The 18,802-nt window shown below is 51.3% G+C and overlaps 1 protein-coding gene across 1 annotated transcript; it reads right to left on the bottom strand.

Moving 5' to 3' along the window:
- Positions 1-3,794: 3,794 nt before the first annotated feature.
- On the bottom strand, positions 3,795-18,183 carry LOC122393243 (synaptic functional regulator FMR1-like). Its single transcript, XM_043389099.1, has 10 exons — positions 18,032-18,183; positions 10,311-10,363; positions 9,871-10,024; positions 8,201-8,370; positions 7,796-7,889; positions 6,996-7,138; positions 6,510-6,657; positions 6,114-6,251; positions 5,216-5,619; positions 3,795-4,959 (listed from the first exon to the last, which is right to left on the bottom strand). Exons 1-10 carry the CDS (start codon positions 18,080-18,082, stop codon positions 4,746-4,748), a joined length of 1,569 nt encoding a protein of 522 aa, XP_043245034.1. The 5' UTR covers positions 18,083-18,183; the 3' UTR covers positions 3,795-4,745.
- Positions 18,184-18,802: the final 619 nt, after the last annotated feature.

The raw sequence follows: 18,802 nt of genomic DNA on the forward strand, positions 1-18,802 counted from the left end.
GCAGTCAGAGCTTTTGGAGCAGAGGAAGCCGCAGTGCAGGCGGGAGCTGACCACCCGCCTGATGTGGGCCACCCCAGCCCGTGTACCAGAGCCAAATCGGTACAGGTCAGAGGTGTCGCAGCCGTCGAGCGCGGCCAGCAGGCCGAGCAGCAGCAGGAATACGCGCGCAGGCCTCATCATTCCCACGGAATGGTCTCTGTCCGGTCAGCCCGTGTGCCCGACTGGCTGCCGGCAGAGCACCAGCGACGCACCGACGATGTAACTGACGCACCTGTCACCGGCGCGACCGGCTCGGACGTGACACCACTCGTTGGACAGTGAGTAATGACCGGATGCACGCAATGGTCCAGTGCTCACCTTCCTGCGGCGCGGCCGATGGGGGTGTGATAACCGTTCAGACCAATCTTTGTAACTCAACCCACAGGTGACTCTTTATTGTCATCTTACTGAGCAGTGCGCATGCAGGCAGGTGCAGACGGGCAGACGCATATGAGCAGTAGGGCAAATGCAGTGCGCAGGTGCAGGCAGACAATCATGCCCTATGCTTAGGGGTCCATGCAGCGCCACTCGAAGCAGCCGTCAAGCAGATGCAGGCGTGCAGAGACAGACAGGCAATGCATATGCAGTGAGCAGACACCACGTGCAGTGGACACACCGCGTCCAATGGATAGACACCACGTCCGGTGGATAGGTTCCTAAAAAGAAACAAAAACCAATTCTGTGGATCTGTCCTCCCTGTGGGCTGCGGCAGGTCCAGCACAAAACGGACGGCGTCTCCACAGCAGTGCCAGGATGGTGCGCCCTAACAGAGTGCCAGGGACTCCACTGGGAGGTTACTCAGGCCCACCCTGTCGCAGGTAAATCTACCGACCGAAGAAGAAATGGTTTGTGGGGCAGGGTCGCGTTGTTTGCTGGCGGTGGCAGTGGCAGTCCCGCCTCTTCGGCAGATGTTACCGCGTACCTCCATGCTTTGTGGGCACGTTAGCGGAGTTTCGGTGGTGGTGTCTTGTCCAGGAGATTGTGAGCGGGATCTCCTGGAGGTAGACGGCCTATGTGCACGTACTCGCCGGCTGCCAGCTCCTTGGTGCGGAGTGACAGGGGAGGAAGGCCTGCTTCCGCTGCCATCATCCGTGAGCTTGACGCAGCCGGTACCTAATCAGACGCGCAAGCTTCGCTGCTTCCTCTTCTTCCAGACACTCGCGAACAGCCAGTGCCGCGTGAGTGAAGTGGATGGCCAACCTGTAGTTGAAGGGGGAGCGGACGTAGCTGCTGTAAGCGATGCAGACGTGTGCTACGGACGCTACGGCGGTCCATCCGCGCACTTCTGCACTCTGCAAAGAGCAGCCCATCGCGAGAAGGGCCATGTCATCTGCAAAGAGCGGCACTATTGGGTTCGCTCTCTCACCTGGAGTCGGTCGTCGATGTCGCTGCAGTAGACGAGCCAGAGGATCAAGCACACTACCCTGCGGCAAATCCTCCTGGAAGACTCGTCCCCGGAAGGTCGACGTGCTTCATCTCAGTCTTGCGCACCGGTCGCTGAGTAGAGCCTTCATCAAGCGTGTGGCACAGCCCGGTACATTCAGTCGCCGTACCTTACGAGTACAGCGCATGCATCCCGCCACACCCGGTCGTACGTTCGGGCGTGGTCCAGGACGAAGATGGCTAGCTGCGGCTTATTGGATTCGAAGCCGTCAAAGATGGTCCCCAGTGTGAATGACCCTTTCGGAAGCCGAAATGTTCCGGATCAGCTTGCCGGCCCGCTCGAGCCAGTACTGAAGGCGGTGATGCACGAGTCGCTCGGCGAGCTTCCCGACACAGCTGAGCAAGCTGCTCGGTCAAAGTTGCCGGACTCCGTCGGCGGCTTCCCCTTCTTGGGAATAGCGACTTCTTCCACCGTCCTCCATGACACAGACACCTTCCCGGTACGCCACCTCCAGTTCTGCACCTCCAGCAGATAGCGTTCCGATGAAGGGCTAAGATGCTAGAGCATATCGTTTGTCACTTGATCGACTCCGGGGATGCGTCACTTCCGCAGCTTACTGATGCCGAGGAGCTCTCGGCGGGAGGACAAAGAGAAGGTGTCGCGACGTCTGGCTCGTGGTTGCACGAGTCTGGCCGTCTGGTCGCACGAGTCGCGACGTCTGGCTCGACGTCTGGCCGCTGCAACACGTCTGGCTCGTGGTTCGTCTGGCCTGGGTCTTGATGGCGTGATCCGAGACATTGTCTTGCAGTAGGCGGGACACCTGCGTGTAGGCCTGACAAAAGAGTTCCGCCTTCTCTTTGTCGTTGACGGCTGGCCTCGTCGTTTGAACCGGTTGTCCCGCCCTACCCGTTCTTAAGATGGCTACGATTGGCTTAGGTGGAGATAGTTGGCCTTCCATGGTGCAGATCAGGTGCTACGTGTCTTCGTCCAGATTGAGTTCTGAGCGTCGCCTTCTGACGGAAGAAGGCAGCCTTCTCGCGCTCCACGGCTTTGTCGGTCGCTGCCCGCTCCCTCTGGAAGCGCAGAACGTCCGCACGGAATCGGTTCGGGCTACGGGATGTTGTCACCCGTGCCTCCTCGCACTTGTCGTTGGCGTCCTGGCAGACCGAGGGGATGCTGTCCCTGGCCACTTGCAGGATAGTGACTGCTAGCCGTGGCGGCTCCGCTCACCGAAGTCGGCTGGGCTGACCAGGTGACAATCAGCTGGTCCAGCGTCTCTCCGAAGTGCGGCCAGTCTGCACTTTGGTAGGACACACCGGTCTCGGCCTCCTTGTCGTGGACGGTGTACAGATGAAGACAGTGTTACGAGTCAGGAGGCTCCTGGAGGCCAGAGAGACGTCTGGTGCTGAGACTCCGCCGGTACTGGGGTTTTGCCTAGTGCACCCGCCGTCATTGAGGACGGTCATGCCGTTGTCGACGGCCAAGTCCTCAACAGCGTCTTCGAGGGCTGTTTCGGGCTGATGGGCGTCCCAGCTGAGGCTATGTGCGATGAAATCACCACACGCCACGGCAGGATGAACCAGTCCGACCCCGTCCGTCTGGAATCTCTGCTTCTGGGTACCTGTAGCCTGTAATCCTGTAGCCCAACGCACTGCATGCGCGTGGATGTTGTAGACCGCGAGGCCAAGGGTCTTGAACGCATGCACCGTCACCAAGACGCAGAGGTGTTGGGGCCTGGTCGGGTGGGAGGGGGGGGGGGTACGGAGTACGGAGTTTCGCTGTGCGAGTATCGTCCCTCGCCAGCGTCAACACACCTCCCTAACTCTTTGGGGCTGGTGGCGGCCTATTTTGAGTGCATGGCGCTAGCTGACGCAGACGCTACCAGCTATCGGCCTTTGGTTTCTATGGAAACGTAAGCGAAAATGGGTATTTCTGCTTAGGTTTCAATGGAAACCGAGGCCAATACCCGGTAGCGTCAGGCAGCTGCGTGTCGTGAAACAGGGCCCTGTCAGCAGAACGAGGCTGCGCTACAGCCGGTGGCTGCCGTCCTCCACCTCCGTTCAGGCCGACTCTCCGCCACTGCCTACCTACGTGGGTTATCATTTAATCAATGTTCACGGCGCCCCGCTTTCTTGCTGCTCCCTGTGGCTAGGACGCTCGGCTAGTCAGCATCGGCTATATGTGTGTGTGGGGGGGGGGGGGGGAGGGGAGGTGAGTTACCAGTGTCGCAGGCAAGGCCTCGGCAGTTTTCGCATTAGAGACCTCGGAAACCGTGCCAAATCTCGAGAAGTGGGAAAGGACGGATCCTTCAATGGTCCCGTTTCTATGAACCACGGATCAACATCCAACGTATGGTCGAAAACGCAGCTACTGTATTGCAACGATCTTTATTAGAAAATCGAATCACACGGAAGTCGAACTGATAACTAATCGACGCGTGTCGGGTCAGCATGTGTGTAATTTCAGACATAGAGAGAATCACAACTCTCGCCGCGTGACCCGCCGGCACACGAGCTCACGCTCGGCAAAAACAACACCGAAACAGCCCCAAACCTAACAAAAGGGCATCAACAAGCCCCGTGACTAAACCCTGTCATGTACGAACACTTCCAAAGCAGGCGAGGTTCCCCAGTTGAGCATTTTCTGTGCTGTTTTCCCCGGCGTAAGCTCGACGTGTCGGCGGGTGCTGGCGGCGACCGTTTGAGTCGCTGGCACTCGTGATCTCTCCTTTCCTCACTCCTCTCCCTCGGTGTTCGCTCTGCCCGCGGCGCCCCGGAGGCCGCGGTTCGGCTCTCCTGCGGCGGCGCCGGCGGAGGCGGTGGCGTCAAGGCGCCGGTCACGATGGCCGACCGGCGCCCGGGAAGGTCAGTCCGCGGCGGCGCGGCGGCACGCCTCGATTCGGCGACGATACGATAGAAAGTAGGAGCGATGCATTGGATATTTGGATTATGTACAGTCGAGCTGCGGGCTGCTCGCAGAGCTGGGCACGTCACTGCCAGCCGCCTGGCGGTGCGCCGGTGGGGCCGGCGTCCCCCGGGCCGGGAGGCGCCGGCCCGCAGCGCTCCCCGGGTTAGTAGCTACCCAACCGATCGGGCCAAGAAAGGGAATTATCTGTGAGAAAACATAACTTCTGCAAGCGTCTCCGGGCTAGCACTCACACAACATTGAAGGTACAGCCTGGCGGCGGCGGTCGGCTGTTGTCGCGGTCGGTGTCCGATCCGGGGGGTGTCACACAGGCCTGCTGGTCGGCCCGGCACAGTGCGCGGCGGACGGAGGCGCGGCCGGGAGGCGCGGCGGGCGGGGCTCTTCTCTCGCTGGTCGTCTACTTGCGGCCACGGCGCCGCTGCGGCCGGCCGCCGCCGCCGCGGCCTCGGCCGGCGCCCTCGTCGGGCTCGCCGCCGCTGCCAGCCGCCTCGTCGACGCCGTCCCAGCCGGAGCCGCGCGGCGCCTCCTCCCAGTCGCCGCCTCCGGACGCCGGCTGAGAGTCGTCCCAGTCGCCCGGCTCCCCGCTGCCGCCATTGGAGTGACCGTTGTACCTGTTAAAGAACGGAAAATGCGTGAGCGGCATTGCTAACGCAGACGAAAAGGAAACCCCAGAGTGAACCGGTAGCGAATTGACGAGACATGCACATGTGACTCACAGGATATCTTTCCAGTTAGACCCTGCCATTATGTGCGCATCCTTTTGTACAAAGCGCTAGTTTACGTTTTCCGAATCCGCCACGTCTTTCCAGTTTTGGTCACTAGCCGAGTCGATCCGATGGACCGAAGGGCCCCCGACACGTTGCTTACCTGTCGCTCTTTGCGTTCCGATCTCGGTGGTCGGCGCCGCCGCGGTGGCCGCGACCCCGGCCGCCGCGGCCGCGGTAAGGCTGCCCGCCGCGGTAGGGCTGGCCACCGCGGCCCCGGCCGCCGCCGCTGCCCTCCGTGTCGACGCTGTAGCTGCGCTCGGAGCGCGAGCGCGGCGGGTAGGGCGCGCCGCCGGCCGGCCCGCTCACCAGCCGCAGCTGCTGCTCGATGTCGAGCTTCTCCTGGCGCAGCAGCTCGACCTCGTGCAGGTGCGCCAGGTGGTACTCGAGCAGCACCCGAGCCAGGTCGATCGAGTCCATGGTGCCGACAAATACGAACGGTACCTGGCCCTCCTCGCGCGGTGTGCTCGGGTTCGGCTCATTCTCTCCCTCGATCTTCACTCGCACCTGAAGAGGGATAGGGGACGGGGAATCAGTCAGCGTTTTACGTCAGTCGCCATCGCGGTCGGCGAGTGTTTAACGTTCATTTCCATCGGGGTCGGTCAATGTTTTAAGCCATTTTTCATCGGTGTTTGACGTCAGTTGCCATCGGCACGGCCGTAGGAAATTCGTTTGACGTTCGGCCGCGGGTCGGACGTCAGTGGCGCCACAGGAGTTCCCCCCGGTGGCGAGTCGAGTCCCGCCGGTGATTGGCTGGTGCAAAAGGTAATCAATGGTCACCGGTCCGCGGCTGGCGTGCCTACCGGTGCCCGAACGGGGACTGCGCAGCCGGGGACCCGCAAAGGCGCACAAAGACACGACTAAATCAAACCCACACGGGCAATGAACTAAGAAAGTCAAACGCAGTAAGCACCGAGGCGACTACCCGTTGCTGTATGATTACTCGTACATTTTGTAAAATGGTTATACAATATACATGCTATTACTCCTGCGAAACTCACCACTCCACTTTTGTCGACGATCTCCTGGATCATGCGCCCGTTTTTGCCGATCACCTTCCCAACCAGCTGCCGCGGTACCTGGATGGACACCTCGCTGTACTCGAGCAGACTCCGCGCCTTCTTCACGGCACTCTCCGACTGTTGGGGGAGGGACGACAGCGGTCACAGCGCAGTCAGAGACGGCCAGGTGGGCGTGAGCGCAAAAATGGGGCTTACACAATACACATATTCGCAATTCTATTAAGGTTTAGGTATTGGATTTCGATGATGGCTGGCATGCATGAATAAATTAATCAAAGACTGGCTAACTGAGCACTACCAAATAAAATGTTTGAGCAACATAACAGACGACTAAGAAAAATTGCTTAGGTAACAAAAGCAGCTACTGAAACTTACCTCTCCGACTATTTTGAAAGTGCACGATTTCTCCTCGAGCTCAATGTTTGTGATGCCCTCGATCCGTCGCGCCTGCTGAATGTTGGCGCCGTGCGCGCCAATCGCCAGGCCCATCAGGTCCTCCACAACTGAGAACTCCTCCGAGTAACTGACAACAGACAGGCCACGGCACCAGTTAGGTGACAAACAGTCCACTGCGCATTGCTGCGTACTGCTACAGAAGACAGGGAGCATGGATATTCAATGCAACATTGATCATCTACACAGAGCGCAAAAAAGAACAAAGAAAAAACAACAACACGAAAACCCTTGCAAGGAGACATATGTACTGTTCTCGCCGAAGGCAACTGTCCTCGTGATGATGATGATGATGAATTGGGGTTTTTGGGCGCCCGGACTACAGTGGTCATCGGCTCCTCGCCGGCAGCAGACTACCCCATCCCCCCGAGACGGGAGATTGGCTCTCCCCCGAGCCCTGCCACCTACCCGGATCGTGTCTGTGCCTTGCTGGTCTCCAGGTGCCGGGACGCCTCCTGTGTTCGGGACAGCAGCAGCGCCTTCTGCTTCAGACCGCGGAAGTGCATCTCCGACAGGAGGTCGGCGCGCGTTTTGACGGCTGCCGTTCGCGCCTGGGAAGATCAGACACGGGCGTAACGTGGGTCAGAACAAAACCAAGTGCATGGAACATACAGGCGAATACACATGCTAGTCAGGAATGCGGAGCCGTGGAAATTTCAGACGGCTCCGGCTCCGGAGAAAAAAATCGGCTCCGGCTCCGGCTCCGGGTGAAATGTCATGGCGGCTCCGGCTCCGGCTCCGAGTAAAATGGTCCGGCTCCGGCTCCTAACTACTCGGTACATCCCCTATGCAATCAATTGAATACGGGTGGAAGAAAAAAAGGCGATGGGATTGGTACACGTTGCTTCTTTATTTGCATAACAAGGCTATTTTGAATATCACATTGTTAAAAAACGCGTTGTACTGTCAAACCGAACTAGGTAAATAATTCTTCCCCTTCAAAAAAAAAAAAGGAGCCGGAGTCGCCCCCTTTTTTGACGGCTCCCGCTCCGGCTCCAGGCTATATTGTTTCACGGCTGCGGCTCCGGCTCCGGGCAAAATATGCTGGCTCCGGCGGCTCCGCATCCCTGCATGCTAGTGAAGATACTATTTAGTTACACGCGGTTTATGTTTTCTATTTGTCAATTGGCTATTTTTTCCTCAGTAAAATAAGATCAGCATCGAACTATGTTTCAAGAGCGAAAACACTCCAAAAAAGGTTGACTTACCATAAGGAAAATACTGCCTTTGTCGGGGATATATTTACAGACCGCCGCGCCACACGCCTTCTGGAACTCCTTATGCGCGTTTTGAAGGTGTGCACTGAAACATAAGAATCAAATGAATATTGGAACATTACAGTCTGCGGCACAACTCTGAATGTGTGCACTGAAAAGTGAAAAAAATCAGCATGGAATTCAGAGTTATACAAAAAGGAGAGTGCCACTAACCATGACAGCATCTCACTTCTTCGTACATTCTCCTCATTCACTTTTCAAATTGTGTTCAAATTGAGTGGGTGTTCAAATTAACATCTCCTATAAGCCATTACACATTGAATCTGTCACAAGATAATCATTTATTCTCACTTTAGTTCTCTTTACCACTATGCGACTGGGCGCCCGTCCACTCACTATTCCTGGAGGTCCTCGGGCACGGGGATGTAGCAGGAAAAGAATGTGTTGGCGGTGATGGGCGGCGCCGTGCTGGCCGGCCGGATCTCGTCCTGGCCGATTATGTCCGTGCGCCGGCTCTCGGGCGAGCAGCCGGTGAACTCGACCACACACCGGTCGCCCTTCACGATCTGAGAGAACAGAGACAGGCGTAATCGCGAGCTGAGACAACAGAGGTGTTCATCCACCGTTCACAATCTGAGAGGACAAAGACAGACGTTATCAGCTATTGCCGATCCCGGACTGAAGCGACGGAGGTGTCAAACATCTTCCACGATACAGCACCGATAAAAATTAGAGTAAATTGACATTATTTCACATCACTTAGCCCTAATGAGCTTATTAAAGACGCTAGCATATGTCTATCCGAATTCATTAGTGTTTAACAGTGGAAACGGGGAAACGGGGGAATGGGCGATGAATTCTAAATGCTATAGATAGCTGGGTGCATTTAGTGACTGTCCGCCGAGTGCAACTGTCAACATTACCAGCAAACAGCCTTAACCCTCGCCCGCACATGCCATTTTCCCATCCTAGAACGCACATGGGGGGGGGGAGGGTTGCCACCCCCCCCCCCGCGCCATTTCGTTCCTGTTGGAGATAGAGCTTAGCAGTAAAGACCAAAAAGATTCTTTGGGAAGAGACGAATCCAATGATACCCAGTTTTACCTTCTCAGGTCAGTCATTGACCTTCCAGGTCAGGTCAAACTAAAAAATGTTGCTGTTTTGGGTCACCGTTGGATATCAAGTGCGCTGCTTATCAAATACCGATGACGATGCTGTTTTCTGGTGCCAAGCCAGCTAGAACCTCTTTTTCACACTATCCGACCAGAATTTTGCTGCTGAGGTCATTTCAGGTCAAGTTAGGTCAAGGTCAATTATATGTGTTTGTATGTCTGTGTGTGTCTGTGTGTATACTGATGTGTGCACCGATGGTTTTTGGGTCCATATCACATGAAATCATGATCTGAGAAGCTTTTACCAAAAATGCAGTCAAAAAACTTCACAAAAAGTAAATTCAGCTTGCCTAAAACGCAATTATCTTAGATGACCTAGGTTGACCTTGACCCTGACCTTGACCCCTGTACATCGTCAAACAACATGTTCCATGATAGGTGGGAGGTAAGACTGGCAAAAAAGGCCGAAATCAGGGTGTCAAAAGCTCACAAGGCCCATGGCAAACGCAAGATGTTGAGAATTGGCCATTTGGGTCATGACATGACCTGAAAAACAAGGTCATATCTCCGAAACCAAAAATCACAGAAACTTGACATTTTCAGTGGACATCAAGAAAGGATAGACGAGCAGCTATACGAAAAATCAGCCTTCTAGCTCTAAAAATGTTGAGTGCAGAGCAGAAAGACTGCCTGGGGGGGGGGTGGCAACCCCCCCCCCCCATATGCGGGCGAGGGTTAAGGCACTTACGAACCGCCAAGGCAGAGTTACATGCCGGGACACGTAAACGATAAACGGACACATGTCTCAAGACATCTCCCCTCGTCGACTGGACACTGTCAGACCGGAGAACCGTCACTGGACGGTCCTCAGTCTTCCACCCCAGCCCTTCGTTCCCTGCAATCTGCCCACTCCATTCCATCTTCCGTCCCCATCCAGAGTCCGCCGGCACCGACCTTGATGACGGCGGTGTGCCAGCCGAGCGGCAGGTCCTCCTTGAGTCGCGAGTACACCTCCACCTGGTCGCCCTCGGCTGGTGGCGGACACTGCTGCTCGCAGGCCGGCAGACGCACCTGCGCCAGCGGGGCGTCCACCTCGCCCAGCTGGCCACTGCCGGCGGCGGAGGACAGCGTGGGGTCACCGAGGGGTCAGTGGTCGTGACAGGGTCAAACGGTCACCGACCGGGTCACCAGCGGATCTTCGCTAGACATAAAAACGCACATTTTAGTGGTTCTAATAGAATGGTATAGTCTACTTAGGCGGAGGAGCAACAAATAAAACAAATTTCTTACAATAAACACAATTATTACATCATCAAGAAAAAAGAGAGCACCGGGTTTAAATCATGATACCGCATCTGCATTTCAACAAATAATAAACGTTGCTAGGTACTCACTCGTCAAACTTGACACGAACCGAGTCTGATCTGCAAGCATCGATGACAGATGCCTGTGAAAAAAGAAAACACCGTGTAAGTGTGTACCTAAGTCAGCAGGACAAATGATACGCAGCCAGGCGTCGCTGGTCAGTTATCCGTGTATCCTGACATCAACGTACATGACGACGTTTCAGTACAAAATATCGAAATAGGTACTTCGTATCTCGAAATCATGTGATATGGTGAGGGATCCGTAAGTAACCCTCGCTGGCACAGGCCATTTTGCGTCCTTCGACGGGACAGGGGGGGGGGGGGGTCCGAACCCCTCGCCTTTTGTCCCAGATCGACAGATCGAGCTAGAGCTGTGCGGAAAAAAAACGAGCGTGTGACCCGTGACGAGAGAAAGCCAGTGATACCCAATTTTAAGGTCTTAGGTCATCGGTTGACCTTCCAGATCAGGTCAATGACCCAAAAGTCGGGAAAATCGGGACCTGTTACAACGTCGTCAAGTGTGGCTGCTGCCTGCTAAGAGGTTTTCGGGGTGCTAATCACGAATATCATGTTAGTTTTTATCACAGATGATGTCTTTATGAATTTAGGCAAGGTCGGGTCAGGTCAGGTCAGGTCAGGTCAACCAGTAGCGGTCCTGCCGGGTATTCGTAGTACCTACGTATCAACCGCCTCCGACAGCTTCGTAACACGTTACGAAGGCACCAATGCTACTTCGTTAATGTTCAAATGGTTGCTAAATTGGAATTCAGCTCCAAAGTAGTCTAGAAACATGTAAAACTCGATTGAGTGAGCCGAGGTCATTAAAGGTCAATGACCTGACCTGACCTTCAGGTGAACTTGACATCCACCCTAATGCATGGGAGCAGCATCAAATCACATGTTTGAACGCTCGAAACCACGAAAAGACTGCAAACGCGCGGCTAATGCGGGCCGACACACGCCGAATCGCGATTCCGGCCAAACATGGTCTCGTAAAGTAGGTCGCAGGTCACAGGTCATGAGTCAGGGTCATGAAAGTTTCACGGTAGGTGTAAAATTGATCAACGCGAGGGTAGGGGAGAGTGGGGAAAGATGCCCAGGGTTTTACTATGTCATGTATTATTCGAAAATGACGATCGGAAAGCAAAAACTTGGAGTTTCAACGGAAGCCTACATCATTTTTCTCCAAAAATATCACACTTTCGTGCCTGAAATATGATAACTTTTTTTGCTATTCAGCATTTTCCTGAAGAAGCCAAAGGGGGCATCTTACCCCACAGGGTGGGAAAGACGCCCCCTGGCGTTGGGGAAGATGCCCCCTGCACTATAATTGACATAAATGGGCACGTGAATCGCCTGAACGAATCAGTAGTCCCTTCAAGCCTGCAGTAGACACCAAACGTCATCGTAAGGGCCCTCAAAAGTGGTCGTAAGGGGCTTCAGAGGTCATCGTTAGGGTCATCATAGTCCAGCGCGGCCAAACAAGCTTCCGTGGTGGCGTTCGGAGACCACTGTGGGGCCCTTATAGGTCTTCATGATGCTTGAGGGCCCTCGAGCCCATCGTGGGGACCTCAGATGCCAGCGCGGCCCGTGGAGCCAACGTGGGAGCCCTCAAAGGATGTCGTGAGGGGCCCTGGAGCCAATAATGGGGCCCACCGAGGCCGTCGTGAGGGCTCTCAGAATCAGGTGCCGCCCAAAAAGTCGCTGTGTGGGCCGAGAGACCGGCATGGGGAGCACCCGACCGTACTGGACTCTCAATAGTCCCAGACCGGCATTTGTCTCTCATCACAAGCATGTAATAAATGATTTGACGGGCTGCTTGAAGGACAGCCTACGGATTTAGGGGGGCGTCTTTCCCCATCAGGACAGGGGGCATCTTACCCCAAGGTACCGAAGTAACATTAAATCAGTACAATTTGTTAGCCATAAAACTACACCCTGAAACAAACTGTTTGGGACACAGTACACGCATGTTAATGTATCACGACTATAGCGAGGGACGCAAAAATTATCCACCTTCTTTGATATTTACAATGTTTTGACACCAGAATATTTTTCGAAAACAGCAAATAAAAAACATGCATTCACCAGCCAGCCGTTGCCCAACTGAGCTTTGCAAATTTTTGTGCAGTTAACAAGGCAGGCTTCCGCTTTACGCTAAGAACAATAATTTCCCGGTTCAATTCTTTGTTTCGCCGCTAGAGGGGGTGGGGCGTCTTTCCCACCCTGGGCATCTTACCCCACTCTCCCCTACTTAAAATTTCGTCGCGATTGGCCGCTTTTTACGCAAGTTAGGTACTTGCGAAAATTATTAGGGGGGTTGCAGGGGGGGGGGCTGTGCAACCCCCTGTGCCGGCGAGGGCTAATAAAAGCAAAATGCACACAATGGCGCTATTTCATTATTGCTATTCATTATTCCTCGCTACTACTATGCCGCTCTTTATAATTACTTAATACCTATTGCAACTGATGATCAATGGATACACAGTAGTCGGTAGGCATAGCGCACTTACTTTCTGTTGGACATTGCGTGACAAAACTGAGCTTATACCGACTGGCAGGTTGCCGTGCCATGCTTCATACCATGTCGCCGAGGTTGATAGGATAAGAGCAATGACACACGTGTCATTTCGCTTTAAATGATTGTTATTGGTGCAGTCATAGCCGACGGTAATCATGGGTCTATCAAAAGTAGAGGCTAGATTTTGGCCCGGGATCTAACTAAAATGAGTTAACTGAAATGTACATCCATAATATTTATTAACTTTTACTCATTACCTTATCGAGTACATGCTACCAGGCATAAAACACCGTTCACATTTGCGTGTCCAACCGCTTTGCTTTACACAATCACTGCGTTCCATGATTGATACAGGAAACACAACGGCACGTTCATTCTCAAAACCATAGTGCCCTTGCGCGAGCGTGAACTACGGACGATGAACACGCACTGCCACTTGACAACCGTCACAAATCAAACGGAAAATTAGAGGCCAGTTACCTAGCGCGCCTGACTGAGCTGACGTGAAACATTGCCATCGCCGGCCGTCACAGTTAGAAACCGACCATATTATTTCTCTTCGTATTTAATCGATAAGTGGCAATGTCGGTAATTTTTCACCGGAGCCTAGGGGATTACTTCGCCTCGTACAGAGTCCGACCAGAGGCTTAGCACCATGGGCGGCGTCATACCACCATAGCCCCCCATTAGTTGTGTCCTAGCAGGAAAACGAGGTGTCGCTGTATTTTGAACTGTATTCATACAGGATTGAACAGGATTCATACCGACACCCAATGCCAGATAAAACGCAAATATTCATACCAGATCTTTTGATACTAACCAGTTAACCACATTTTCAGCAGGTCGCTGACCATGACAGTCACTGACAAGTGAACCTCTGCACGGTCCTATAATGTCGCGACTTTGTAACGCTCGCAAGGCCAATGAATCTTTCGCAGCGAGATGACAGTTACAGGAAGAGTCCTGCCGAGTCTTCACAACTTGAACATTTCGATTTTTAAAAGGCTACCCGAGGTCAGGTCGGTCACGTAACATCAGCATTTAGAATTGCAATTCCATTTACTCCTCGCAGATTCCGACCGCCTTATGTCTAACGAGGTCGTCTTATGTCACGGGGCTAAGCTTCTGCTGCTTGGACCTTACGTGACGTCATATACACGCATATCGTCCTAAGGACTAAGGTCGCTTGCGGTCATCAAAGGGTTTTCTTCCAAAACTTTGGATCAAATGAAGCTAGCGAGTCAAAAAAGCGACCGATGGACTTCAAAAGCGCTGCCGAATCGAATGATATGCAGCACGACTTCCTTCAACCAACTTTGTGGCCTGTGCAGGTTTGCATTGAACTTGACCCGAGATCAACACCTTAGCTTGACCTTTTCCCAACAAAAAGTATAACAATTTACGCGCCAAACATAAAATCCATGTTGCCTAACTTTAATATCTGCTCTGTAATCCTTTTCTGGTGAAGCTATTCAGCGGAAAAAACAGGCCCCTATTCTCTCGTTCTGACCTGACCGAAGTCACCAGTTGACCTGAGAAATGACTTTGCTGCTGGACTGCTGGAAAGTCGCTGCCTCTCATAACGTACAAACTAGATAGTAAATGTTTTTTTTTTGCGAAGGTCTAGCAATTAGCCTCCCTCCCCAGTCCCCACCCCCACCACAGGATGAAGAAAACTGGTAGGTAGGTACTGATAGCTTAAGTCCTGCAGGTCCCAAGGAGCACGGCGTATCGCAAACCCAAGCATGTGGACGAAAAGCAGCGAGATGATGATCCAAATGTCAAGTAAAAGCTGACCTCTGGTTCTGACTGTAAAAAGCGTGAACCAGGACCTGGAAAGAATAGAGCGCCGGCGCTTATGCGACAGCTCCCCGAGCTGATCGAAAAAGGCCCGATAAAGTCGAGGGTCTCGGGCTCTGGAGACCACCGTGCTCCCCAGATCCAGGAAATCACTGGAGGAGCTGGATATATCTTCCGGTGGGGCGTTCCACGACAAATCGACAAATAAAAAATTTAATTAGCACCCTCATATTTTATTCTTCGTTGAAAACTGGTGTAAGGGGTTGTGCTGGGCGGGGAAGCCAGCTGTGGCAAGGATTTTTTCTTCGAACAACGGTTTCCGAGATATAGCCTCGGGCAATTCCTGGAGTTCGCGCTGCAGCCCTATGTTTGGCGGCCTATAACTCAGAAACTATTGGTTTTTTACGATAAAAACTTTATATGGTTCAACTCACAATCAACCAACAAACATTTTGGCTATCTCGGATTTTCAATTTTTGAAAATTTTGATCATGTGACCTTTTGTCCTATTTTTCGAAGAGTGACCTTGATATTTTCCCCACTGAAAGTTGCAATTTTGTCTGATGACGATTAAAGCCTTATCGATTGTCATTCATATGCGATAATAAAAAAGTGGTTATCTCCCTGCGTTGACCTCAGGTCAGGTTATTTTTATGACCTGTCTATTATTACGAGCGGGAGCGACAGTGAGATCTCGAGAATAAAGCAAGATAGCGACAAGCGGTAAACGGTAAAGGGTACACACGGATAAGGTCTATAATTTTTACTGAGGTCATTTTCAGGTCAGGTCAAAGATAACGTCACAGGAGCTAAAAGGAAGTCAAAATAGCGGCACTATACATATATATGAAGTTTTTTCTCGAATAACTTTCAAGGTATGCCAGCTAGGAACAAACTAATAGCACCATCGTGATCCTCTCGTCGATCCGCATCGAAACATATGTATGTTGACCTCGAAAGGTCGAAAGGTCAAAAGTTGACCTTAGATCACGTGACCTAAGGTCAACTTTTGACCTTTCGACCTTTCGAGGTCAACATACATATGTTTCGATGCGGAGCGACGAGAGGATCACGATGGTGCTATTAGTTTGTTCCTAGCTAGGATACCTTGAAAGTTATTCGAGAAAAACTTCATATATATGTATAGTGCCGCTATTTTGACTTCCTTTTAGCTCCTGTGACGTCATCTTTGACCTGACCTGAAAATGACCTCAGTAAAAATTATAGATCTTATCCGTGTGTACCCTTTACCGTTTACCGCTTGTCGCTATCTTGCTTTATTCTCGAGACTCGCTGTCGCTCCCGCTCGTAATAATGGACAGGTCATAAAAATAACCTGACCTGAGAACAACGCAGGGCGATAACCACTTTTTTATTGTCGCATATGAATAACAATTGATTAGGCTTTAATCGTCATCAGACAAAATTGCATCTTTCAGTGGGGAAAATATCAAGGTCACTCTTCGAAAAATAGGACAAAAGGTCACGTGATCAAAAGTTTCAAAAATTGAAAATCCGAGATAGCCAAAATGTTTGTTGGTTGATTGTGAGTTGAACCATATGAAGTTTTTATCGTAAAAACTAATAGTTTCTGGGTTATAGGCCGCCAAACATAGGGCTGCAGCGCGAACTCCAAGAATTGCCCGAGGCTATATCTCGGAAACCGTTGTTCGAAGAAAAAAATCCTTGCCACAGCTGGCTTCCCCGCCCATCACAACCCATTAGACCAATTTTAAGCAAAAAATAAGATATGAGGGTGCAGGGCACTTGTCGATTTGTCGTGGAACGCCCCCAGTATGACTCGGCACTCGTGCACATAGCAGAGGATCTTTTTTTTTTAATAAATTTAGCTCGAATGTTTGAATGGACGGATTGACAGAGCCGGAGCCCACGCTAAGCAGAGCTTGTTGCGTAGATCCCGACCCCTACCGTCCGATCGCGCAATTCCGGGTAACGGGAGAATTTAGATGCCAAAGTTTAACGTGCCCTTCAAAGCCGGACACGGCCTGTCCCACTCAACTGACTTCAACTGGCTGCGGCTGCTCCCACCAACCGCAGACCATCCCCGTCAGGAGTCTCAAATATCGAGCGCCGGAGCGTCTCGAACCCGGGCTCTCACTACCAGGAGTCCAATGCTCTACCAACTGAGCTACGGGACAGGCAAGGATGCATAAGAACGCACCAGACACGGACCGAGCTGTTCTGGCCGCCGAACTTCCCAGACCGCGACCCCTGGACTACTTTGTCTGGGGCGAAGTTGAGAGGGTATACAACAAGACTGCTCACCATTCCAGGGGGGGGGGGGGGGCTCTGAAGCAAATCACTCAGAACACACTGGGTAATATGAACTGAGCTGTCATGAAACGTGCATGGCGGCAGGTTCAGGAACTGGCTTAAGAGGATGATTGTGGGAGAAGGAGGGTGAAATAAGTAAAAGTATTGGAAAATCATAACATTGTCCATAGACATTATTTTGGGCTATAGAGTTGGTTTATCTATGGTGAACATTTCAATTGAACATGGTGGGAATTGAAAGTAGTCATGTTTTGAAGCTGCCAAGATATGTGCCACAACTGACAACAGGTTGTTGATAGAAAAATGTTACCTACATGATCATGAAGTACCCATAAGTGATAATGATAATGATATAATAAATGATATAACATAATGAACTAACCATATGATTGCAAAATTTAGGTACAGTTGTGCAGCAGCTAAAAAGGATGGGTAGGTATTCACTAATTATAGCCAAGGGGATCACCTGGAAACCTAACAGCTTTTCTACCTATGAATTTATACACAAATGACGAATGATCTGTTCTGCAATGCTCATATGCCTGCAGCCAGTCTAAAGAATAAGTAAAAATTAAAAGTATGGTCAAGGTCAGTTTGAAAACACTGAAATGCAGCAAAAGTGTTAGAATTGGTCGCAAACCAATTGAAACAGACATTAACATAAGACCAGACTAATCAAGAATTGTGGGTAAGAACTAAGAAATGAGTTGATTATTAGCTGAGCAGTTTGAATAAAGCAGACTGAGTGGGAATTCTTATAATTACTTCGCAAATTGATAAGAGTTTGACCTAAAATGCATATGCAAGTTGATCCAACGGGACATTCCTGGTGGACGTTAACAGTGCTCAAACTTATTGAAATACTGTGAAACTAATAAGTAAACGCAAGAGGACAACATTTTACAGATGTCTGAAGGATTTTAATTACAAATGCAACACAATATTAAATTACTTTTACATGTACTAGGCGGTGCCGGCCACAGGTAATAAAGCACATGTGCGCCATCTTTGCCGCCACAACATCAATATCGGCTTTGCAAATAACTGACAATGATTTTCGCTAATATTTAATGTTGAGTATGTAAAAAAATAATTGATGAATCAAATTAAAACATCAACTAAAGCCATTTACCTTGTAATAGCCTCCATCCTCCCTCCGCACCTCCACAGCGAGCGCCTCCATCTTGGTTGCCACGGATGTTCACTAGCGCACCGCGAGATGGCTCTAGCTGAAAGGCTGTACGGTTCCTTTTTTGCTATAATCGCAGAATGTAAATTTCCTGAAATATTTGGGCAAATTTTGATTAACTCACGAAGAAATTAAAATTAAAATGCATTTAATGACTAGTCTGCGGATTTCCTGCTCAAAATACATCATGTTGTTTTTGGTATTCATTACTCTTGAACAAATGGTAAAGCAACGGATAGCTAAATTATAAAAGCGTACGATACATTGTTCACCAACCTTCCGTAGCGCTCATGCGCTACGGAATTAAGATGCGAAATTTGAAGAAGCTGGACGATTGAGCTTTCAGGGACTCATAAGAGTGGTATTGAGGGCATCAAGGGTTTGCCAAAAAGATCGAACCCCGAATCTCACTTGGATATGTCGTGCGTGTTGCTTCCATCTCTACAGGGTGGAAGTAATTACGCGAACATACTTTTTCGTCTTCTAGTAATGAAAAAAACGGCGGTGACATAAACAATATATGTTTTACTTTATCCTTATCTAGTTGCGATGCATTGACATAGGCGTTCCGGCATGATTTACTGTTACATCAGCATGTGAAGATCTGTTGGCCAAAGCTCAGCCCACACCTTATAGAGCTGTCCAGTGAGGTAATCGGTATTGGTGGCTCCTTGCAGCTTTTAGACGGTCTCCTGAGGAGTCATCTGGGGATTT

This window comes from Amphibalanus amphitrite, unplaced genomic scaffold (genome assembly GCF_019059575.1).
Source record: "Amphibalanus amphitrite isolate SeventyFive unplaced genomic scaffold, NRLGWU_Aamphi_draft 000525F_arrow, whole genome shotgun sequence".
NCBI classification, from domain to species: domain Eukaryota; kingdom Metazoa; phylum Arthropoda; class Thecostraca; order Balanomorpha; family Balanidae; genus Amphibalanus; species Amphibalanus amphitrite.